Source organism: Lactuca sativa, chromosome 5, assembly GCF_002870075.4.
Source record: "Lactuca sativa cultivar Salinas chromosome 5, Lsat_Salinas_v11, whole genome shotgun sequence".
Taxonomy (NCBI): Eukaryota; Viridiplantae; Streptophyta; class Magnoliopsida; order Asterales; family Asteraceae; genus Lactuca; species Lactuca sativa.
The window spans coordinates 300,631,116-300,656,431 of record NC_056627.2 but is presented as its reverse complement, the minus strand read 5'-3'; the positions used below and the strand labels follow the sequence as shown (position 1 = coordinate 300,656,431).

The window sequence follows — 25,316 nt, the reverse complement described above, 5'->3', positions numbered from 1 at the left end:
ATGTCCTAGAGTATTGGAATAACAGTGTTGCACAAAACCCTAGTGTATCCAGTCACCTAATATCTCCTTAAGTGTAAAATCCTGAAAACTGCCAAACTTATACTCGAAGTCTGAATTTTCACTGTAACTGCTCTACTTCTATTGGCTTGATATGGTTTGTTCAGAATGGAAATTTCGGGTTGTCACATAAAGTATGAACAATGAATTGTAAATAATAACAAGAAGAATGTTAAAGAGAATGATTGACTGAATAATTCTTGATTGATAGGTGAACCTCTAACTGTTACATAGTCCACTAACACCTTTCATTCTTTTACATCAGAAATACAAAATACTTCGGATATCCTATCAATCTTGGAAATGATCACTTATGAATTACATTGGAATTTGTTGATAACTCGGATTGGAATTTTGGATTATCAAGGGATCACTTGTTTTGCACCATTAATCTCCCCGTAAGTGATCTTGGCAATCATTGAGCATTTACACCTGATCTCCAAAAGAAAAAATATATGAAGTTTGCAACCAATTTCTCACTTCGATCCACCACTTGAGCTGCTTGATCAATGGTTCCATGATTTTCTCGGAAGCATCAGACTTGGCAGTCTTGGGAATGATCTTCTGAAGCACACTGGTGTGAACCAAGTGCTTTTTTCCAGCTCTTAAGAATTCCTTTTTGTCTGAATTCTTCCTCTTGTAGATGTAGCAAAGTTCTGGTTCTGAAACATGACCTTCATTCAATAGATCAATCTCTTCTAAATTAGTATCAACAGACGCAAGGGGCTTCTCGATGGGTAGCATGTAGCTCTACTGTAATATTGCATTACATGGGAAAATGTTCATATACCTACGCATGTATAGTATAATTCTTGAGAAGAAATCCAGAGTCCTTTACTATGACATTGATAACAGATGCATGATAAAGATGGTAATGTAAATGACACACAGAGTTATTGGTACATTTTACTTGGGTCTAGATGAGAACAGAATGCTAAGACATTAGAGAAGAGACGGAGTAAAGAAGAGAAAGAGTATAGGGGAGACAAAATGGAGAAGATACAAAGTTGAAAAGAGATAGAGTAAGATATATATATATATATATATATATATATATATATATATATATATATATATATATATATATATATATATATATATATATATATATATATATAAGGTTAGGTTTATGTGAGACGACCTAATTTTGTGAGACCGTGAGATGCAATCCTAACCATTCATATTGTAGATAAAAAACATTTTTAAAATGCAAAATAATTGAAAATTTTCAAAAAAAAAATTCAAATATTATTTTCATCATTTATATTTTCCAAAAAAAATACCAAAAAAAATAATAAATAAAAAAATAAAAAAAATACATTTCTTTTATATATTCTAGTAGAATATTAGAATATTTTACATATCTGATAAATCTAGTATTTATTCTAACATTCTAAAAATCACATTAGAATATTTACAGTGTAATATTCTATTTAAATATTTCATGTATTTAAAAAAAACAATAATTTTTTAGGTAATTAAAGTGATGAAAATAATAATTAAAAAATGAATTTTTGGATTTTTCCTTTTATTTTGTATTTTAAAATTATTTTTAGATTTGGTCTCACGGTCTCACAAGATTAGCATGGTCTAAAATGAACCTGAACCTATATATATATATATATATATATATATATATATATATATATATATATATATATATATATATATATATATATATATATATATATATATGTTAAAAATAAATTAGTTGTACCATACTACCATCCAAAATGTTGACTACCAAATTTTTTAGTTTGATGGATAACATGTAGCTCTACTGTAACGTTGTATTGGAAAATGTTAATATTAATTACTCACATATAGTACAATTCATGAGAAGAAATCTAGAGTCCTTTACTATGACATTGATAATAGTTGTATAAGGAAGATGATGATATAAATGACACACAAAGAGTTATCGATACGTTTTATTAAGAAAAATGTATCTGCGAATGTACGAGACAATTAGCGGAATGTGTGGACATTGTTTTAATTCCTGAGAAAATGTGGTCTTAGTGACACACAACTACTTATTATAGGTACTTTAGTAAATAATTCTAAACAGGTTATAATTATTTAATCACTTAAGAAATATTTAAGGGAAATCTACGAAAAAGTCCTAATATTTTAGGCCAGTTTACGATTTAGTCCTAAATTTAAATTTTGTTTACAAAAAAAGACAGATTACCGGCTAAAACTTTGGATTAACCATTCGTGGCCGGTTTCACAGATTTAGCCAGTATCTCGTCTTTTTTCGTTGATTAATCCAAGTTTTGGGGCTTTTTCATTAATTAATCAAAATTTTAGGGCTTTTTCATTATTTATTACCAATAAACCAAAATATTTGGACTTTTCTGAAGATTACATTTAAACTAATATATATTATATGATCTAATTTAATATGTACTATTCCATGTCTTCTTTCTTATGCTCTTCTAGGCTGACCGTGTGTTTTTATCGGTGTCGTCAAACCCAACAACAAAAATCTCACTCACAAGCCTCGTTAACTCCATCGATTTTCCAAAATTATCCATTCACAACTCTATGATCATCTTTCAATATCCAAATAAAGAACGGAGAAAATCTTTGTTGATTACGTGGATGTCCCTATTACCTAACCATGACTTAAACCGTGGTTCCAACACTTGGATGTTCCTATTACCTAACCATGACTTGAATCCTATTTCAAACCCATACACTATTCGCATTGTCCATAGTGTTATTCACAACAAAATACGAATCCCACATGGTTTAACCACTGATACCTTGGCTCAAGTCTTACATGACCCTTGTTTCTTTACAATAGGGCTTGAAAAACATGAAAAATGAACCATTAAGCTTAAAAAACTCAACATAGGTAAAAAATCAACTCGATATTATGTACTGAAAACCATGAAGAATGTTAACTCTAATTGTAAAAAAAATGTCAACAAGCTATACATCATAAACTATTAAAATATTAATTTGGTATACCTAGGAGCTACGTTTCCAACACTCGGATGTTCCTATTACCTAACCATGACTCGAACCTTATTTCGAACCCATACACTAATGGCATTGTCCATAGTTTTGTTAACAACAAAATACGAATCCCACATGGTTTAACCACTAATACCTTGGCTCAAGTCTTACTTGACCCTTGTTTCCTAACAATAGGTGTAACATCCCGACTCCCAGGAATAATATTTAATTAATTTATATTCTTGTTGTCTTATCAACTTGACGAGTTGAAGGCCATACCTCGCCGAGTAGATAGTGTTAATGGTCGCGTAATTTCTGGAGTCTACTCGACGAGTTGGAGGACCCCAACTCGACGAGTAGGAGCTGAGTGTGAAAACCTTAATTTTTAGGGTTTGTGTCCTATTTAAAGGACCTTAAGCCTTCATTTCCGCCTCCCTTATCATCTTAACACTCTGAGAGAAATCCTAATTGAGCTATATGTTTGTAGGAGAGAAAGAGGGGCTAATATTGCATATTGTAGTGCATTTTTTGGAAGAATATTGACGAGAAAAAGGCTTGGGATAAGAAGGAGCTCTTGGATCCATCAATAAGATTGTGTTCCGATCTTTATCAAAAACTTCATCATTTATTGGTTTTTGTCTTGCCAAAAAGTAATGCATTCTGGAAGCCCCAAATAGACTAAAATGTAATAATGACAATTGTTGTGATGTTACGTTTAAGTTATAATGACAATTGGTGTGATATTACAATAATTGTCATTATTACGTTTTAGTCTATTTGGGACTTCCAAAATACTTTACTTTTTGACAAAAAAAAACCAATAAATGATGAACCATGTGGGATTCATCTTATGTTGGGGATTCTATAGTGTTGTAAGGAAACAAGGATCAAGTACGACTTGAGTCAATGTATAAGTAGTTAAACATGTGAGATTTGTCTTCTATTGTTAACAACACTATGGACAACGTCATTAGTGTATGAGTTCAAGTCATGGTTAGGTAATAGGAACATCCAAGTGTTGGAACCACGGTTTAAGTCATGGTTAGGTAATATGGACATCAACGTAATCAACAAGGATTTTCTCCGTTCTTTATTTTGGAGATTGAAAAATGATCATAAAGTTGTGAATGGATAATTTTGGAAAATTGATGGTGTTAACGAGGCTTGTGAGTGAGATTTTTTATGTTGGGTTTGACGACACTGATAAAACACACGGTGAGCCTAGAAGAGCATAAGAAAGAAGATATGGAATAGTACATATTAAATTAGACCATATAATATATATATATATATATATATATATATATATATATATATATATATATATATATATATATATTAGTTTAAAGGTAATCTTCAGAAAAGTCCAAATATTTTGGTTTATTGATAATAAATAATGAAAAAACCCTAAAATTTTGATTAATTAATGAAAAAACCCAAAAAATTGGATTAATTAACGAAAAAAGACGAGATACCGGCTAAATCTATGAAACCGGCCACGAAGGGTTAATCCGAAGTTTTAGCCGGTAATCTGTCATTTTTTGTAAACAAAAATTTAATTTGGGACTAAATTATAAACTGGCCTAAAATATTTGGACTTTTTCGTAGATTTCCCTAAATAACCAACTTCATAAATGGTGAAAGTAAAATAGCTTTTGTGTGACTTATCTTATTTTAATGATCCAAATCCCACTTTTTATACAAATTTCCCTGTATTTTCCCACTTGCACATTCTATTAACTTTCAATATCTGGAAGTGTGCTATTGTGCCCCATTTAGGTGAAGTAACAGGGACCCATACAAGATCTTGCAACCAACTAAACCATGCTTATAGGGCCCTATACAACAGCTAAGCCAATCAATGAAGATGGGGTCAATCTACAAAAACTCTTATTTATAAAAATGCAACCTAAAAATGGCCACAATAACAAATAAATTTTACAAGTAACAAGAGTTGAATTTGTGAATATTACATTTATATCATAATAGAGTTGCTATTTTTGGAAAGTAAACGGAGTAGTGTGTGGATTTACAATTCCAGATGTGGATGAAGATGAAGATGATATTGTGTATGACTTATCAAATTCTTCTTTATCCTCGGTGAAAGCTTTATTTAAAGTTTCTTGAACATTCAAATATTTTTGCTTCTTTAATTCTCGCTCTTCCGGAGTATTTTTCCATTTATGTGCTTCCGGATCAACTATCTTATTTAGTACTTCCGAACATCTTGGAAAGAAACGTTTCCCAAGTTCCACTGTTCATATGTCACATCACAATTTTAAAGATAGTAAAAGTCAGCCTTCCACTATAACTGATTTTTTCAATTTTGGTCCATAACTTATTTGAGGTTCTTTAACATTTTAGTTGGAATAGGGACAGAAAAACGATATAAGAATTTTAATTCTTTAGTCTCTTGGACACATGTATAGAATATAATGTAGAAAGATAATAATTTACCTGTTTTAGAGAGAGCTCTTAATCTAATAAGATGTTCCTCTTTTATCAAAAAAGGTGCATCATTTAAATCCACCGATCTTTGTGCATTTGCCAAATTCTGAGAGTATACGCTTTCTAATGTGAATTCAGAAGTGCCCTCAACTTGAGCAATCTCCATTGCCACCTTCGCTTCCATAGGAAATAAAAGACTAGCCAGTGCAACTGCCAAAAAAAAAAAAAGGTTAGAAAGTGTAATGTTGTAATAGAAACACACATTTTGACTTGTCTTTAAAGTTTCAAATTCCATACCTCTATTTTCAAGATATAACAACTTCACCCTCAAATCATCTCCAGCCAAAGCAAGAGAAGCCGAAGCTTCTCCCAACAAAGGATTCCTTCTTTCCGCTTGTTCCAATATCTCAATACACAACCGACCTTTCCCACACTCTTTCCCTTCCTCCGTTGACTTATAATAGTCAACCGCCCTCGTAAGTCTTTTTGAAATCTCAAGTGCTTTTTTACCATCCGGGGTAAGATCTGCCGGGCGTGCGCCTTTTGTAAGAAGTGACACTATTATATTCGGCTCTTTTCTCATTGCCGCTACATGTAACACTGTTAAACCCCTCGAATTTCTAAAATTCACATCCGCGAGTGACAAATCAAGTAACTCGGTTGTTGTTTTAGCATCCGCGTATGCAACCGCGTAATGAAGAGCACAAGAGTTATCTAAAGATGTATGGCCTTCTCGTAATAACATTGTGACTAATTCAACATCGTCTGAATCGAGAGCTCGGTGGACACGTTTTATGTGTTTGTCCGGGAAACTACTGCTTCCGGGCTTGTCTAGACCAAGGGCAAAACGGGAATCGATGATTTGTTTGACTATTTGTTCGGGTAATGCTTTGTCGAGAGTTACAAAGTCGACATTTGATTTGACTAAAATTTCGATGGATTTGGAAAGAAGTTGGTTGCATGATTTCCCACATGTGTTTGCAACCGATAGAATTACTAGAATGTCATCTGCGGAAGCTTTGTCAAGAATGTTGAGTATGCGCGTCTACATTAAAAAAGGAAAATAATTATTTTTCGGACCGAATAAAAATCTAAGGAACAATGTCATTAAATAGTAACCAAGTTTCAGATTTGTTCCACATAGGCATCTCAAACTTTTTTTAGAAGAGGTCTAACCACTTAGGTTTCATTTTTGTTCCATTTAAGTGAAATCGGGTAAACAAGTTTACCTGTTTGCTTGACAATGACGTGTTACGTCATTGTCTAAGTCATTAGTAAAACAGGTAAACATGTTCATGTTTACCTGATTTCAAATAAATAGAACAAAAATGTTTAGTGAAATCGGATAAACAAGTTTACCTGTTTGCTTGACAATGATGTGTCATGTCATTGTCAAGTCATTAGTAAAACAGGTAAACATGTTACAATTTACCTGATTTCTAATAAATGGAACAAAAATGAAACCTAAGTCGATAGACCTCTTCTAAAAAAAAGTTTAAGATACCCATGTGGGACAAATCATTTATATCCGATGACTAGTGTCCATATTTCTTTATGTTGAATTGTTGATAGAAACTATGGTTTATTGGAGGATAAAGAGGGTGTTTGGATGTACGTTTTGAAAATGCTTATCTTATTATTGTAATTTGAGGTTGCAATATTAAGTTTTTAGTGTTTGGGTTCTACTTATGATTATACATTATATAGGTGTCAAATAATCTTTTTAAGTAACCATTTTGATACTAGTTGCAACAAAACTTATTATCATACACCCATCTAGCAATTACCTGAAAATGTAAGGCTAATTTAGTAATTTACCTGCCAGAGAGTAACCATTTCTGGGATCTGGAAAATGTGAAAGGCATACATCACCTCCACCATGAAATCAACGGCAGGTCGGCAAGCTTCATGGGAACAACCTTCATCAACACAAGCACAAGCATCTTTAGGTAAACCGTTAATCTTACCACTATACATATACTTCAATACACTAATTAAAGATTCGAATCCGATTTCATAATCACTAGCTAATTCCTTCATCTCCAATTTCACATTGCGATTCTTGTCCTTATTGGAACTGTCACCAAATTTATTCTTGAAAAAGGGGCTCCTCCCCGACAGGATGCACCGGTGGACAGGGATTTCCCGGCCACCGGAAAGAATAATTTTGGCGTCAGCAAAGGAACTCGAGGGTTCCAGTAAGATAGATTCTAGGGTTTCCGATAGACGATCGAGGGCGGAAACATCGGAAAGAATAAGGGGAGGTTCAGATTCATTGGTGGCGGGTGTAGATGATACACCGCTGCTCCCACTGATCATATCGGTTGAATCAGAGAACCCAGTTCGTGTATCCATCATCGGACTTCAGGTTTCACTCTCACTTTTTTTTTTTTTTTGCTGATTTGTAAAACTAAAACGAAAACCATGCAAAAATCGATCAATAAAGTGTAGATGGTGAGTGGATGTTAGATTAGAGATGGACCCATATGGATATGAGTGAGGAGAAGGTACGAACAGCCACCATGTTCGTGGAGAAAAAGGCAAGTTTTGGGGAAAAATGGAGTGTAGGAGTTGATTGGTCAACTGGGGTTTGTTTGAATTTTCTATAGATGTGTAAAGGGAAAGAGTAGAAGTTGGATTCATGATATGAATATAATAACATGGATGATGATGATGATGAAGTCAAAACAGTGAGATCTGAATGAGATGACGAAGCAAAAAAAACAAAAACAAAAGGGGAAAAAAGCAGACGGATTTTCCACTTCAAAAAACCTGGGTGGGTGCCAAATTATTTTGTAATGATTTGTCGTATTTCTGTTGTGGTTATTAAATTAGTCTTTTATTATTGTTTTTCTTTGAAAAATCAGTAACTCGATGATAGATAGTGAATTTTTTTTAAAGACAACGTAATAATATTTGTTAAAGTAGACAACTGTTTTTACTTAAAAGTTTAGAAAAGTAGTTTTTTTGTTCTTTAGTTGTATTAATTTAAATCGTTCTTATGTATAAGTGCATTTTCTATAAAATGTCAATGTCAAACAGGCCAATGAGTATACACCTAAAGTCAACTTAAGGAATGACTCGATCTAACTTCTAGATATTAGGAGTCGGTAAACGCCCAATAATATATCTTGCATTGTGCATTGGGTACTTACGCCTCAGCTCTTGGATTTTTTGATGGATGGAACTTGAGAGGAGAGGGAGGAGAATGGAACACAAAGAAATTGAAGAAAAGTACAAATAATTAAGTGTGAAATGGAATCAAACCTTTTTGTTTTCCCCTTCTCATACACTCAAAAATGAGTCGATGAAAAAGACACATAGTTTGTTTTCCCCTTCTTCCATTTAACACTTTAAATTAACTTGAGAACAAGGTGTTAGCTTTTATGAATTTCATCACTTTCTTTAGTTAAATATAACAAGGCAAAATGGATATCAAATTGATGCAAATTATATGATTACCTTTATTAATGTTTATATAAGTGTTGTAAAAATCTCGACTAAGTTCCGATTAATCTTCGATTAGTTTTTAAGCGCTAGCCGACCAACTAATAGGTACCTAATGGTTAATCTCTGCTTATACAATGAGCGAAACAGAAGCAAACAATGAAATTTTAATACTTTGAAAAACTTTCATCTCAATGGAAACTATTTGAATAATAATTAATGTTGTGTTAATCATATTAACCTATTTTGTTATGATATTAGTGGTATTTACGAACTTCATTTCAATATTAGTCATATTTATTTTTTTAAAATTCAACGAATTAGCAATATAGGGTCTCTGATTAATCATCGCCTAGTACACCGACTAGCTAACGTCGAATGTTTTTTTACAACCTTGGTTTATATAGATTTTCAAATAAGTCACACTCTTGTTTCATTAAACTCCACCTATTAGAATTTCTTTTGTTAAAATTGTGTAAACTCCACCTATTATAATTGCTTTTGTTAAAATTGTGTTTTAGCTGGTTGCTCTTGTTTTAGGCTATGTTTGGCGTACTAGCTGAAAAGCTAGCTGATAGCTGAAAAGCTAACTGTTAAATAAAAAACTAGCTGATAGCTGAAAAATTAGCTGATAAAAAATAACGTTTGGTAAAACTAGCTGAAATATATAAAATTACATAAAATGATATGTAGGAGTATGTGTTTCTATAATTAATTAAGGGGTGTGTTTGGAAAATTTTAAAAAAGCTCATAAACAGCTAGTCTAAGTAGTTTTTCAAAAAGCTAGCTTAAAAGCTACTTTTTGGCTTACCAAACACGACAACATAAAAAAGTTCGAAAAATAAGCTAGTTTATCAGGTAGTTGTGGCGCCCCAAACACAGCCTTAGTCTTTTATAACATAAAGTTTATTTTATGTTGACTTGGTCAAACAACCCACCCCTTCTTTCCAATCCACTTTAACAGTCTCTAGTCTTTGAAAACACGTATGAAAATAATGATAGTTGTACCGATGATTAATTGTGAGATTGGTGTGTAGAATATACACACCATAAATATTCTAAGTTTACATATGTGACCTTAGCTCTCTCACCTATTTGGCCTAGTTAAACACAATATGTGGATGAAGTGACGATGAATGTAAGTGGGTATAACTTTTTAAAATAATTTATTAGCTTTTTAGCTTTTCAAAAAGTTAATGAGCTAAAAAAGTGTTTTGTATTTAAAAATCGTTTTTTAAAACAACTTTTTGGATAGGAAAAAATAAAACTTTCAAAAAGCTGGAAAATCCTAACTTTTTAGCTTTTTAAGCCATTTTATTCCTATAAAACAGCTTTTCAGCTTTTCTTATCCAAACATTTTTTAAAATCAGCTTTTCCTAAAAGCCATAAGCTAATAAGTATTTTCTTAAAAATCACTTTTGTGCTAAAAAAACTAACACAAACATGCCCTAAGTTTGTATGGAACATGACCGAAAGCTAAAAGAATTTAAGGAAAACTTGAACTTGTTTAAGTTTCTTGATGCATATGCATGCAATAAGCCAATAAACAAGAGCTTTTTTGTAGACTCAACTCTTACTCGTTTAGTTAATTTAAACAAGAAACAATAATGGAGTCGTAACCACTTCAATGCAAGTAAAGGAAAACGGATTTGGCAATACAAAGTTTCATTTTGTTTTTTTTTTATTTCCATGTCAGCAAGACCCCCCCAAAAAAACACACACTTATATTTCAACCTTTGGGGTATTAACACAAAAATAAAAAGAATGGCTTCTCCCAACTCCCAAGTTTGTGTAAAACCTAGAGCGTTTCGTACAATTAACCTTGTGTAAAAAGAGTGGAAGTCAAGTTATTTAGTTACTGTTTGTTTAAAATGTTTAAAAATGATGTTATATTTTTTTAGAATAATATATTAAATATATTTAATGTTGAAAAGTTTGTATGCAAAACCAATTAGATTATATTTTAATATAAGCTTAGGAATTTTAGTTATGAATTTGAAGTCATTAAGTTAATTTTCCAAGTATTTTGAATATTCAGCATGTCGTTCAAACAAATAAGAACTTTAATATAATAGTTTTTGATATGTGTCGTTGCTTATAAAATACTTGATTAAAAAAACTATTAATTATAAATATTAATTATTCATATATTTAAAAAAAATATTAATTACAAATATATTAGTAAAAAATATATCATCATAATAAAATTATTAAAAGTAATCATAATTAATAAAAAACACATGTCATCATAACCTAATGATTAAAAGCTAATTATTAAGGGGTATTATTAAATAGTGATGGGGTATGGATAATGAGGTCTTTTAAAATCCTCTAAATATTTAGCATCCCTTGTTTTGTGTCATAATCGATTCTAAGCTTTCTGTTCCTATGCCTAATCCAACTGTTTGGTTAAGTTTGGTCCCGTTGAAAATTATTGTCTTTGTTTGGAGGGTTTGTATTGATAGGCACTTGCTCGAAGGGATATTTCTGTCTCGAGCATCTCAGTTTGCAATGGTGGAATCGATGATTTCAATCATTTTTTTCTTTGTTGTCCTCAGGTGGATAATTCTCTTAAGTGGATTTTCAATTGGTGTAGTATCCTGTATCAGAATTTTAATTTAGTTGTGGAGCTTGTGCAATTTGCTGCAACTTGGGGAAATTGTCCAAAAAAAAAGGAAGATTTTGTTGGCCATACTATATGGTTTCTTATGGTGTATTTGGAAAGCGAGAAATGACAACATTTTTATTAATTCGAGCACTTCTCTTTCTACGTTGGTGGATAGTGTGCTCGCTATGGTGTTTGGTTGGATCAAACATAGGGGTAATTACGAGAATTGTAAATGGACGGTTTGAGTTTGCTCTCCTTTTGATATCATGTAATCATTTTGTTTGTATTCTTTTTTCTGTTTTTGCTTTTGTTTTCTTTGCCTAGTCTTTTTTCTTGTTTCTGTATAAGCTGTGGTTTTTAATAAAATTCTGCCGTTTCCAAAAAAGAAATTACCGAGCCAATTAGAATGATGCAACGCTGATATCCAACACTATGGGAAGATTTCAAAAAATAATCAAAATTAGAATTTAGAATAAAACACATGAACCAAATTTGTAGTCAAGTACAAATCTATTGAGAAGAAATCATACCACACAAATGCACAATAATCCAAGATTCCAAGATTTCACTTAAAAACAACATACCACTTGATGAATCCTCATACCAATATAGACACCAATTACTACTACACAGAATTTGACCAAAAGTCAAGTCTAATTGATATGCAAAATCATTTTACAAATGCAAACAATTAACAAAATTTAATTTCAGGGGAAAAACAGTCATAATTTGGTAGTAGATAGATTAATCTCAATCTTGATGATTATGACTCCTTGCAGATGTAATTTTTTCCAACTTTCTTCCAATGGTGGCTCGAAATCCATCTTCCTTTTTAGGTGGGGAAACGAAATAATCATATTCTTTCTTGGGATGAATCGTTTCAACAAGCGCCTCAAATTCTTCTTTTGCTCGATCAAAAATACTCTGACCTTTAAATTCGCTGATTGGAGTGCTCACCTCGATGGTATCTTCTCCTCCTTTCACATGACTTTCTTTACGATAACGAGGTGAAGTTTCTTTTATTCTTCCTGCTCTTACTTCCACCTTCAGGTTACTCACTGCCATATGCCATTACATCAAACAAAAACAAATGGGTGATATCAGCATTTCGTCGAACACCTGGAGTGAGTGCTCCAAATCACAAATTCAGACTCCAAACAAAAGAATGATCATCCGTGTATATTGTGTACAGGTAATTCAACGACAGAAATTGAATTTCGTTCTGATATCGGGTTATATAAGTTATCTAATGATGTTGATGGAAAATCGAAGCATCAGCGATTCAGCATGCAGGATTAATTTATAAAATAAAAAAAGACAGGAGATATGAGTACCTGGCGATCCATTTTCTGATTCAGCCATTGAAGATATATATCGAAGCTTATTAAGAAGAGATTGAAGATGAGATTATTTGATTTAGGGTTCTGAGAATGAGTTCGAAAAATCATTGTTTTTCGCTGAATCAAAGGGTCGTCGTAAATTCTTCTCTTCTTTTACAACCAACCAAATCAAACTGATACCAGCCTCTCGCATAATTGTGAACCCTGACAAAGAATTGAATAGAACAAAAAGATCGGATTCTTTTTTTTAAATAAAAAATAAAATAAAATAAATGTAGACTCTAAATTATAATGAGTTACTATACGCTCGTGTTGGAACAGTTGGACGTTATAATATCTAACAAGATGTTCCAAATCTATGGTTTTTAAAATTTATTCATAAATACTTAAGTAGAAAAAGATGATTATTTAAATAAATAAGGTTTAAAATATATATAAATAAAAATTTAAAGTTTTTTGGTATATAGTCATAATAATTTAAAATAATACAAATAGAAAGATCATGCCTATAAACTTTATATAAATTGAAAGGTATGGCCATCAATCACTATTCATGTCCATAGGCATCTTTGAAAGGTGTAGGACTTAGGTATGGCACAGGGCTCATATTATCAAGGGGTCTAAAATTTATTTTGCATAAACGTGTGTGTGTAAGTTTAATGTGAAGATATGAGTTTTGAAGGAAAAAAACAAATATTAAAATACAAAGTGAAGCTTAATCGTTAGAAGATAATGAGTTTGGTGAATTTGAGTTTTAGGTATTAATAGTTATTTGGTATCAAGTACTCAATATGTTGAAAACTTACAATCAAATAATATGTTTTGATCTCTATGTTTCTATTAAAGAAGCGAATATCTTGATTGGGTTTTTGGAAGAGTTTAAAGAAACAAGGTTCAAGGTTCTCTAAGGTGATTGATGACGCTAAAGAACTTTCAATTGAAATGAATATTTATCCAATATTCCCTCAAAAGTGTCTCGTTCATAAGAAAAACAATTTATAAGACTTCAAGTAATAAAGATGTCATATTTTTAGCTATGGAGAATTTTAAAGTTCATTATTTTTTATATATTGTTAATCAAACAGGAGCTTCTCTAAAAACAAGATATGAACAATACAGAGAGTATGGAAATAATTTTGATTTTTTTTTCTAAAAAATTGAAAGAATTTTATGACAAATGTCTTAGCTTGTGTTGAAATCGTCTAGAAGTTGCACTTTAGTATGGTGAATGATCAAATATTGATGTCAATGAAATTTATCTAGAGTTAAAGCTTGGTGACAAATTCTTACCGAGTGAAACTACCAACCTTATTGATGTTATATAATATATGAAAACATGCAATTATTGCATATAGAGTCTTTCCGAACAATAGCATCCATAGAAATAAGTTTCTCAAAACTGAAGTTGTTAAAGCTCTACTTAAAGTCCACAACATCACAAGAAATACTTAATGGATTGTCGGTGATTGTTATAGAGAACAATATATTGGAGAGTAGTAATTATTAAAAATTAGTGACAAACTTTGCTTCTAAAAAGGCTATGATAGCCTAACGATTCATGTATTTATATAATATTCTACTAGTTGTGAGACCCGTATATTATACGGGTTGATTAAAACAAAATATTAAATACAAACGATTAAATGAGAAGTTTATTTGAATTTGAAATTTGAAATAAATAAAAATTATGAGAAAAAAAAACATGCAAAAAATAAATAAGTTAGAATTATTGTTTAGTTATCAGACTTGTATACTAAACAGGTTAATTATAACAAATGTTAAACACAAAGGTTTAAACTGTAAATTTATTTAAAATTGAAATTGAAATTTAAAATTTAAAATTTGAAATTAATTTAATTATGGTAGGTTTAATTTATGGAAACTAATTAATAATATATTAGAAATGGAAAATGAAATAAATGACAAATGGAAAATAAATATATCTCTAAATTATGACAAAATGACATGTGGCAAATTGAATGAGAGGAGGACATGTGGCAAAATCATTCTTATTTATTATGGTAGATTTCGTATTAGCGTTCTTTTTGTTTTGATTGTTTATATACTATTTATCGACTTATCATAGTATTAATGAATCTTACTTTCTTTTATATATATATATATATATATATATATATATATATATATATATATATATATATATATATATATATATATATATATATATATATATATATATATATATATATATATATATGGGTCTATTTTTATTTTCGCACGGATCCCTTAATGTCAACGGAACGTCCGTGCTATTGTCCTCAATGAAAGCCAGAATAAGGCCCCTATATTTGTTCAAGACTCATAAAAAATATAATAAATTATATATATATATATATATATATATATATATATATATATATATATATATATATATATATATATATATATATATATATATATATATATATATATATATATGACTTGTGAAAAACACAAAATAAAATTTTGTATATCAAGGACACTTTAGTAAAATTAATCCCAGTATATTAGAAAAGTAGTATGTGAACACATTAAATTAATCACAATTAACAACTTTAAAGTATTTATGGAAACTATGAAGTTAATCACAAAATAAAATTTATAACACAAAATAGCATTGAAGTGAATCTATGCAAGGATAATGATGCTAACAAAATGAACCATTCAACCTGGTGTTGCTTTTTAAATAAATGTATTAAGCTAAATACTACCAAAATATAAATGATTATGATTGAGTGGCATTTTTTTTTTCTTAATGCCCAAAATGAAACCTGATTCTTCGAGCACCGACATCGGTGGGTTATTGGGCTTTTCAAATGACTCGGAATTCTATGCCTTGTCATTAGATTTGGCTTTACCTCTTTCAACTGCTGCAACTAAAATCAAAATGTCTGTTAAAAAAGTTTGAGCGTTAATTCAAAACTTAAACATATATGTAGCAATGGATTTCAATTTCTTGCTACCTATTATGACATTATTTATTTGTTTTTATATTTTGCTTGCTTTTCTAGCTTTTAAAAGGAATAATACGTCATGAATTGTAGAAAAAATACTCTTTATAAGCCAAATTAGAGGTATTTCACTATTTTGGCTACCATATTGGTTTTGTTTTTCACCGCTCTACTACAAGTTGAAGTTTCAACCTTGAGAAATTAACCACAAATCTCAATTACACATCAAATGATAACGTGTATTCTTTATTTCATTTATTTTATGAAATAAAAAATAAAGTAACGAACAAAGGGCGATTCCTAAACAGAAAACTATCCATTCATTCAACTGAAGGGAATATAAATTACCTCTTAGAGAGCCTGGGGAGATTTAAGAAATTTCAATAGCAAACTCCGCTATCTTTATTTGTCACAACGAACAGAAATAGAGCAACTGAAATTAAGAAAATAGTAATTCCATCGATGTCAAGAGCACCCTTATCTTCAACCTAGAACCTCAATTAGGAACTTATTGTTGAAAATAGTGCTCACAATCACAACGGTTGGTAATATTGCTATTAATAACACGGTCATTTTGGATTTCACAAAATGATAGATATAAGCAACAACTTGACATGAGAGTTTTATTGGGTCTAGTTTGTTTATTATATAAATGTTTAATTATGGAGGAAGGGGGTGTTAAATGTAAAGACTTCAAAGTCAAAACTTACAAATAATTACTTAGGGGTTTAAGTATAAAGATTCAAAAGTCAAATCTATAGATAATTACTTAGTAACCAAGTAATTATCCAATAAGAATTCTTAACCCTTCCATGTAAATAGAGGGGCTTATGATCGGATTTTCAAAGAGATTTACAAGTGAGATAACCCTAAAATCAGCACCCCCTATCCGCTTTCAAAAGAAACCAACTTCGTTGTTTACGTGCCATGTAGATTGATCCGACACGACTCGTCGCTAGGAAAAAACCTAATCGTTTAGGGTTTTTGGTGTTTTGTTGTTTCGGTGTTCGTCATGGTTGTTGAATGATTGTATTTTTGGTCTGACAATATATTTACGTGCCACTTGTTTTAAACTTTATAGTTATTAATTTCATCTAAAAGTTGCAATCCAATTTCAAATAAATTGTTTGTTTTGAATTGTATGGATCTAATACACCGAACCTCAAATTAACCCATGTGTTGTATGAATCATTGTATTTTTGGTCTTTGTGACCTTTCACGTCATTTGTTTTCTTTTCCTATAATATGTAAGGTTGTTAAAAACGTTTGGCGGTAGCTTGATTGTGGAGTGTTGTCAAGTGATTAATCGGCTAGGTGAGAATTAATTAGGGACCATTAAGTATCCAAAAAAATGTTAAAAAAAATTAATATTTAGCTTTAACCCAAATAATATAAGTAAATAAGCGTAAAAGTTTAATAACAAGTTTAACAAGCACAACAAATTATCATCCAAAATAAACATAAAAGGTTAATAATAAGTTCAACAAGCACACAAAATCATCATGCAACAAGTCCATAATAAGTTTAAATAACACATAAAAAACATATTTCTTCTATTCTACCCCTGCATCTACTGAAATGTAAATGCTCCAATGAATACTTACATCTCCCATATATATATATATATATATATATATATATATATATATATATATATATATATATATATATATATATATATATATATATTAGATAATCACCATATAATACACATGGGTAAACCTGTCCATTAGCATAACCAAACACCATCAAACTAAACCACTATCTTAAAACCAACTACATATGATAAAAAAAAACTATGTATGCATTTGTTACCTATCAAAGGAACAACACAATTCATAAAAAACCATAAGAAGATACTTCTTCCAACTCGTAAGGGTAAAATTGTCCTTAAAGTCCATGACCTTCCATTTGAATCTGTTTTGACAGTAAATCCATCATAAACCAATCTCACTATTATGCACAGACCTGGAATCAACACGATGCCATAACCATCTTATCTACTATACTAACCTTCAACTAGATATTAAAAATCAAAAAAATGAGAAAGGAGAAAACCTACATGAAATTCCATGTTCATCGAGTTCTTGAACACTTATGTTCATCAATTAGAGCACTTGTTCACATGCAATTCAAATTCTTGAGGGATGAATTTTGAATTATATTCTTGCTAACGATACATGCATAAAAAGGGCTAGAATCGAGAAGGATATGAGGAATAGATCTAACGAGGAATGAAATTCGAATTTTCTTCTTGCTACCGAGACACATACATAGGAACGGATGGAATCTAGAAGTAGGAGGGGAATATATCTAACCTGTTAATCGATTAAGAAAGGACACAAAAGAGGGAAGATGATGATCATAGTATTATGGGTGGGTGATGGTGATCTGTTATGGCACACAAAAGACACACTGATGTGACCTAAAAGTAGTGATCGATCAAAGAAAGAAAAGTATGGAAGAACGGAGAAGCAAAGAAGATATATAAAACAATTAAAAATTTTAGCATCTCACATATCTGGTGGGAGCATTCTATCAATGCAAACTTATTCTATAAAAGGGAGCTTGTATCCTATTGGAAAACCAAACCCAACTACGTTTTGGGCAAGCTGACGTGTCCCTTAGAGTTAGATGGACCGAATTGGTCCGATTTGAAGTGTGAGTTTGTCCGATTTAGTCTAATTTGGACCGACTTTGATCGATATTGAACAGAGCCGATTAGCTAACCCTCTAAACCTTATTCGTAGGCGGTTAAAGACCACCTAGCGTTTAGGTGCCGATTAATCGGCCGTCTAGACCGATTTTTACAACACTAGTAATATGTAATTTTCATTTTAAATTGTAATGTAATAGTTTAGTTAGGAAATTTTGTATTAGAATAGAAATTTGGTAATGTTATGAAGACCCAAGACCAAGAGAAGTATCTAGGAGTTTGGAAGAGTTGGTGGCTACTCGAGTTGTGCTTTGAAGTGTCGCTTTTTACTAAGTATGACTTGTCTCTCCTTTGATGGCTCATAGGGTAGATGCATATGATCGAGGTTGGTGGTATAGTTACTTACATATGTTATATATGATTTTATGTTTCTTATTCTAACAGTTGCTTGAAATTTGAAACTGAAATGGTTAAATGTTAACAAAGATAAGATAATCTTTTATAACAATTATAAAAAGAGTTTAAAATTTAGATATTTCAAAATTTAAAGAGCTTTATTATGACATCCCGAAATATAGCTCTAAATCTATAGACAATCAATTTACTACGAACCTACTGTAGTAGGACCTACGACATAGTAACTCGGTGATTTTAAGTGATAATAAGATCATGTTACTTATAAGTGCCTTCGAGATACCTCAAAACGCTCGAAAAGTTTACCATCGTCATCAAACAGGAAACAGTTCAAAATCGGTGAGATTTAATGCCCTAAAAATTAAATTTTCGCATTTGACCTGTATGGGTACCGTGTATGATAAAATTGGATAGAACATGTTCTCAAGATTTTGTGGATATAAAGAACGTCCAAAAGGGAGATCATATGAGAAAGTTATGCATGTTTTAAGCTTTTAAGCACGTATATACCTGATTTTACCCGGTACCAGACACTACACGGCTCAGTTTAAGGTAGCTACACACCTCTTAAATTAATTTTGAGCATGTTTCTGAACTCAGGTTTCGGTCTAGTATTTGATTTTAATATTCCAGTATTTTTAGCCCAGACTGAAATCAAAATCACAAAAACTGACAAATCGGAACCCGGTTGACGCGAAACTTCAAACGTTGTGTCACAGAGATCTGTATATCGAATTTGAATTCCATTTGAATATTTGAAATCATCATGACCACGGTATTATCTAGGCACTTTCGAAATATTTTTACTAGCTCCAAAACTAATATCATGTAAATCGAGGCACTCGATCTCTCTCATCTCTTTTTTGTCTCGTCAGAAAAACAAGGCCAAATGGAGGAGGTTGTTACCTCTATTTCAACATCCACCTGTCACAACCCTCCACCATGAACCACCTTACTCCACCAACGGAGAACAACTACCTCTAGCCACCCTCTTATTTTTTTTTCTGTCAAGCAAGGCTGCCAACCAACTATGAATCTACTATTGCTGTTATTCTCAGATAGCAAAAGCCCCACCGGAGGTGGGTCAACCACCAAGAATCACCGACCTCCACCCCTTCTTTCCCCATGTGTCGACGAGCAAACACCAATCCCCTGTTTATTGACACCTTCCATCACCTCTCTTTCCCTCCGTGCTCGCCAACAGTGAAGCAAACGGAAACAACGGAGGCTGCCGGAGCAAGCGTTGTCGCTGAGTAACCCTCCGCCACCACCTCCACTTGTTGTTGCTACTGTGGAAGTCCGACCGACCACCACCACTTCCTTGTCACTGCTGAAGGTATCGAGCAATTCCCTGTGGAGAGCCCTTATCTTATTCTTAAAGAAGAAGGACAAATTTATCGAGAGTTGAATAAGCTGACAGTGAAGAACCGTTATCCGTTCCCGAGGATTTATTTGATCAACTTTAGGGCGCATCTTGGTTTTCCAAGATTGATTTGAGATTAGGTTATCACCAAATGAGGATCAGAGATGAGGACATCCAAAACACAACCTTCAAGACTCGTTATGGGTACTATGAGTTTGTGGTGATGTCATTCGGGCTCACCAATGCACCAACAACATTCATAGACCTCATGAACCGGGCTTGCAGGTCGATGTTGGATTGATCAATGATTGTGTTTATTGATTTGGATACTTTGAACTTTTAAACAATGTGGTTATGTAATGGGATTTTGGAAAACAAATGTGGTTGATATTTCTAATTCTTTAATGAAAAACTTTCTTAAAAATACATTTCTTTTTGAAAAATTTTACCAAATCTTCAGTTTGAGTTAGACACACCCATGAGTATGTCCGAATCCCTCAAACCAAGAATTTGATACCAACTTGTAACATCCAAAAAATAAGACCCAAAATTTTCATTTTTAAATTAATAAAACCAATATCCCAAAAACATCATCATAAAAATCCAGATAAAAAAAATGTATCAATCATCATATCATATCAAAGTAAATCACAAAATGCGGAACGAGGTGGTGTGTGCTCTGTAATCATCCCGAGCTCTTTACATTGGAACCAGAAGTACCTGAAACATAAACTGAAAACCGTAAGCACAATGCTTAGTGAGTTCCCCAACATACCACATACCATACATACATAACCCATAATGGGCCCCACCCAATGAGCATTGTTGTAAAACTCGCCGAGTTGGCCAATTACTCCTCTGAGTACTCGCTACCCCCCCCCCCCTTGCCGAGGTGTGTTACATAATCTCGAGTACTCCCCGATCGGCCCATTACAAACTGAGTAGTGTTGTGAAATTCGGTCAACTTGGTGATTAATATGTATAATATACTTAATGATTTATTATTTAACACATACACATGTGATTATTACTACATATATATCTTAAATTTTCAGTAATTATTCACGAAGTGAGACCATTATGTGTTTTTCATTTTTGTGTATTCACATGTATCCAATTTTGTTATATATTTCAATCAACTTATGATTTTATCTTATGATTTTAACATATATAATTTCCCTAAAAATATTTCTACACAAATTTCCAAATCCGAGTACTCCCCGAGTACTCGCTACTCGGTAGTCGGCCGAACAGGTACCGAGTAACGAGTTCTACAACCTTGCCAATGAGTGTAACGGCCCCGTCCACACTCGCATAACGGGCCCCGCCCAATGAGTATAACGAGCCCCACCAAACTCGCATAACGGGCCCCGCCCAATGTATATAAATGGCCCCGTCTAAACTCGCATAACGAGCCCCGCCCACATACAATTCATATAAGCATAAAAGGTAATAGTATAAAGAATAACCATCGGGCCCCGCCTAATAAGCATACAAGCACATACATATACAAGAGTCACACAAACATCTAGTACTCTAACATAACAGATCATGGACCTGCATTGGTGCCTTCGACCTGCTAAACATGGTGAGGAAACTCACCTCACACCGCTGAATCTCACATATAAGTCTCTAGATGTTGGCTTGCTAAAATTCCCGATTTATCAATCACAAATAACATCCAATTAATAATTGGATCCCAACTAATTCTAAAAATCTAAACTAGGGTAAAAGACCTTTTTACCCTTTACTCATCTTGACCTAAAGCCTAGGCCCAATCCAATTGTCCAAAAGCCCAAATCCCAAAATAATCACTCCAAACCCAATTATGGCCCAATTTTCCAAATTGGGCCTAAATCTCTTTCACCAACATACCAATAACCCAACAATAGAATTCTGATGGCCCAGCAAGGCCCAAGACAACCCAAAGTCTAACATGGCCCAATACCGAGAAGCCTACATTACTGTAGCCTACGGCTGAGTATGCAGAGCGTACTCAGCTTGTACTCGCTTTTTTGGGCATGTACGCGGTGCGTACAAGCTTGTACGCCCAACGTACTCCTCTGTTTGGCCAACTTTCCTTTCCCAGCTGTAACACCCCGAGTTCAGAAGTGCAAATTCAGGGTTCTTAGTGCAAATAAGGAAGGTCGACTCGGCGAGTCGATGGATAGACTTGGTGAGTCGAGTCGCGATTCTGGTCATGTGTTAAGTGACCAACTCGGCGAGTTGGTGCTGAAGGGAGAAAAACCTAATTCCGGGAGTGATGCCCTATATAAAGCACATTATAGCCACCCTCAGCCTCTTTACTGCCCATTTGAGTTCCAGAAAATCTAATTAGTGTGTGTGAGCCTCCATTGTTAAAGTTTGAGCTTGGAAGAAGAAATTGGTGAAGAGAAGTTGGAGGACTTTGAGGATAGCATCAAGAGAGCTTGTGAATATGAAGTCTACATCAGTTTAGACTCGTCTTTGGGGTAAGAAGTCACCTCCTTCAGCCTATTTCCTTGATTGTTCATCCATGGTGGTTGTTTTGGGATTCTTTAGCATGATTAAGATCTATTTTGGGTATAGAGTCTAGATCTGAGGTTGCAACTTCAGATCTAGGTTGTATTGGAGCCATGAAGGCAGAAAGCATCAGCCATGGGGCTTGATTGAGAGTGTCTTTGTCCCAAAACCTTTTTGTAGCTTGGTTGGAGCTTGTTGAGCCTTGCATGCACGTAAAGTTGGAAACTTTACATGTGAATCTGGCCCTAGGAGTCCAGATCTATGTTATGGAAGCAACGGAATGGCCTGTAATCGTCTGAATAAAGATGTCATGTGTGGACTCGGCGAGTTGGAAGAACAACTCGGCGAGTCTGTTGAAGATTTCCTTGGACTCGGTGAGTCTGTTCTTGGACTCGGCGAGTCTGGTCGTGGAACCCTAACCTTTTCTGGTTGAGCTGTGAATCGGTGAGTCGAGGGATGACTTGGTGAGTTGAGCAGGAAGGGACTCAGAACGTGTTGGACTTGACGAGTCTTGGGGCGACTTGGCGAGTTGAGTCGTGGCATGGGAGTTTCTGAACATAGGAACTCGACGAGTAAACGGGTTAACTCAGCGAGTAGGGTCAACCAGGAAGGTTGACTTTGACTGAGGACCTTGACTTTGACCAAGGGTTGACCAGTTGTCTTCCAGGGGTATTTTGGTAATTATTGGTATTTATTGGATTGGTTATTTGGTAATGATCAGTGGTGGAGTTCGTGCTGGTGGTCAAAGCAGCGTGGTCTTATTTATTCAAGTTGGCAGTTGCAGGTGAGTTATCCTCACTATATCGACAGGGTCTAAGGCACCAAGGCCGGCCCTTTATCGGATGGGAATCCGAGTAGTTGTTTGTTATGTCATTGCTTTGCTATGTCTGTATCCTGGTATATAGGATGATGCTATGTTAGAGACCTGGTTAAGGTCGGTATCCTGGTATATAGGATGATGTTATGTTAGTGACCAGTTAGGTCGGTATCCTGGTTAGGATGTTGCTATGTTATGTGATCTGCTAGATCGGTTGATTAGTTGTGAATTGTTATATGATTATATGTTTATGTGCACATGGTTGTTGGACTGGGGTTGGGTTGAGGCGGGTCCTGCTTTGTGCTGTAGGCCAACATACCCAGGGCGGACCGGTTAGACCGAAGGCCCGACGAGCGGTCTGGATAGGCTGAAGGCCCCAAGAGGGCGGACCAGACGTGCCGAGGCTCAGAGAGTGGACCAGGTGGACTGAAGGCCCGGTGCGGGCGGACCAATCATACTGTAGACTCAGAGAGAGAGTGGACCGGGTGGACTAAAGGCCTGGTGCAGGCGGACCAGTCACACTGTAGACTCTTTATGCATGGTTGTTCTGTTTATGATATGATATGTTATGTGTATGGTATTGTGGTTGGTATTTTGGGGGTAACTCACTAAGCTTTCGGGCTTACAGTTTCAGTGTATTGTTTCAGGTACTTGAGGAGACCGTGTCAAGGCGAAGACGTGATCGTACCGCTCCTCATGTTTTATGATTATATGATATGGTTCTGGGAAATGCTCTGATGTTTAAACTATTTGGAAAAAATGTATGAACTTAATGGTTTTGAATGAATTAAAATGTTTTAATTTGGCTCGAATTTTATGGTCGTTACACCAGCTCTTAATCGATTAAGACTTTGTCCCAAACTCAGATCTAACTTCCTTAAGGTGGTTTATCACGTAAAGTACCCAACTTTACGTGCATGCATTGCTTAATGGGGATCTTGAGCTCAAAAGAGCTTAATAGATGAGTTATCACATGTATGAGACCAAAACCACCATAAAGTTAGCAACTTTATGCTTAAGAAACTCTTAATATGCCCAGATCTAAAAGGATAAGCCCCAAAAATGACTTTAACTCGCCAAACCAACCCAAAAGGGACCAAAAAGCATAAAACCATAACATGAAGAGATTTAAGCATACAAAGATCAAGGTTGAGGCTTTATACCTTCTTGCAACTGAGGAAGGTGCCTAATCTTTGGATCCATAAGCTTAAGCTCCAACGAAGCTTCTTCACCAACTCCTTCTTCTACCAAAGGCACCAACTAACCAAAGATACACCCCAAAAGGTCAAGAACACTCAAAGATGCTATTAGGGTTCGAGATTAGGGTTTTAGGACAATGGAGGCTGATAAAGAGGCCAGTTCTTGGGACTTAAGGTGGTTATATAGGGTGCAAGACCCTAAAATTAGGGTTTCATTAAACCCCTCGTACACCCTGTGTAACCCTCGTACGCCCAACGTACAAGGATTGAACTCGCGATCCATTCTCCCCATTAGTACGCTAGGCGTACACATGTGGTACGCCCCACATACTAAGCATACCCTATGGTACGCCCCACGTACTAACCTCAATGACCAAAAATGCAATATTTAAAATTACAAGGGCAAAAAGGAAACATACCCATTCAAGCGTTACACATTCCTGCTACCACTCAAACTGTCGATGAGGTCATCCCGACTTACGAAGCTGACATATCTCCCTCCACATCCGTTGCTAGATATCTCTCTCTCTCTCTCTCTCCACTAATGATT

At 33.8% G+C, this 25,316-nt stretch overlaps 2 protein-coding genes across 2 annotated transcripts; both read right to left on the bottom strand.

Moving 5' to 3' along the window:
* Nucleotides 1–4,889: 4,889 nt before the first annotated feature.
* LOC111892559 (BTB/POZ domain and ankyrin repeat-containing protein NPR1) lies at nucleotides 4,890–8,206 on the bottom strand. The gene is made up of 4 exons (XM_023888615.3): nucleotides 7,288–8,206; nucleotides 5,767–6,514; nucleotides 5,479–5,679; nucleotides 4,890–5,275 (listed from the first exon to the last, which is right to left on the bottom strand). The coding sequence occupies exons 1-4, from the start codon at nucleotides 7,825–7,827 to the stop codon at nucleotides 5,016–5,018; spliced, it is 1,749 nt and encodes a 582-aa protein (XP_023744383.1). The 5' UTR covers nucleotides 7,828–8,206; the 3' UTR covers nucleotides 4,890–5,015.
* Nucleotides 8,207–12,093: 3,887 nt separating this feature from the next.
* LOC111892528 (uncharacterized) lies at nucleotides 12,094–13,084 on the bottom strand. The gene is made up of 2 exons (XM_023888577.3): nucleotides 12,859–13,084; nucleotides 12,094–12,582 (listed from the first exon to the last, which is right to left on the bottom strand). Exons 1-2 carry the CDS (start codon nucleotides 12,884–12,886, stop codon nucleotides 12,275–12,277), a joined length of 336 nt encoding a protein of 111 aa, XP_023744345.1. The 5' UTR covers nucleotides 12,887–13,084; the 3' UTR covers nucleotides 12,094–12,274.
* Between the last annotated feature and the right edge of the window lie 12,232 nt (nucleotides 13,085–25,316).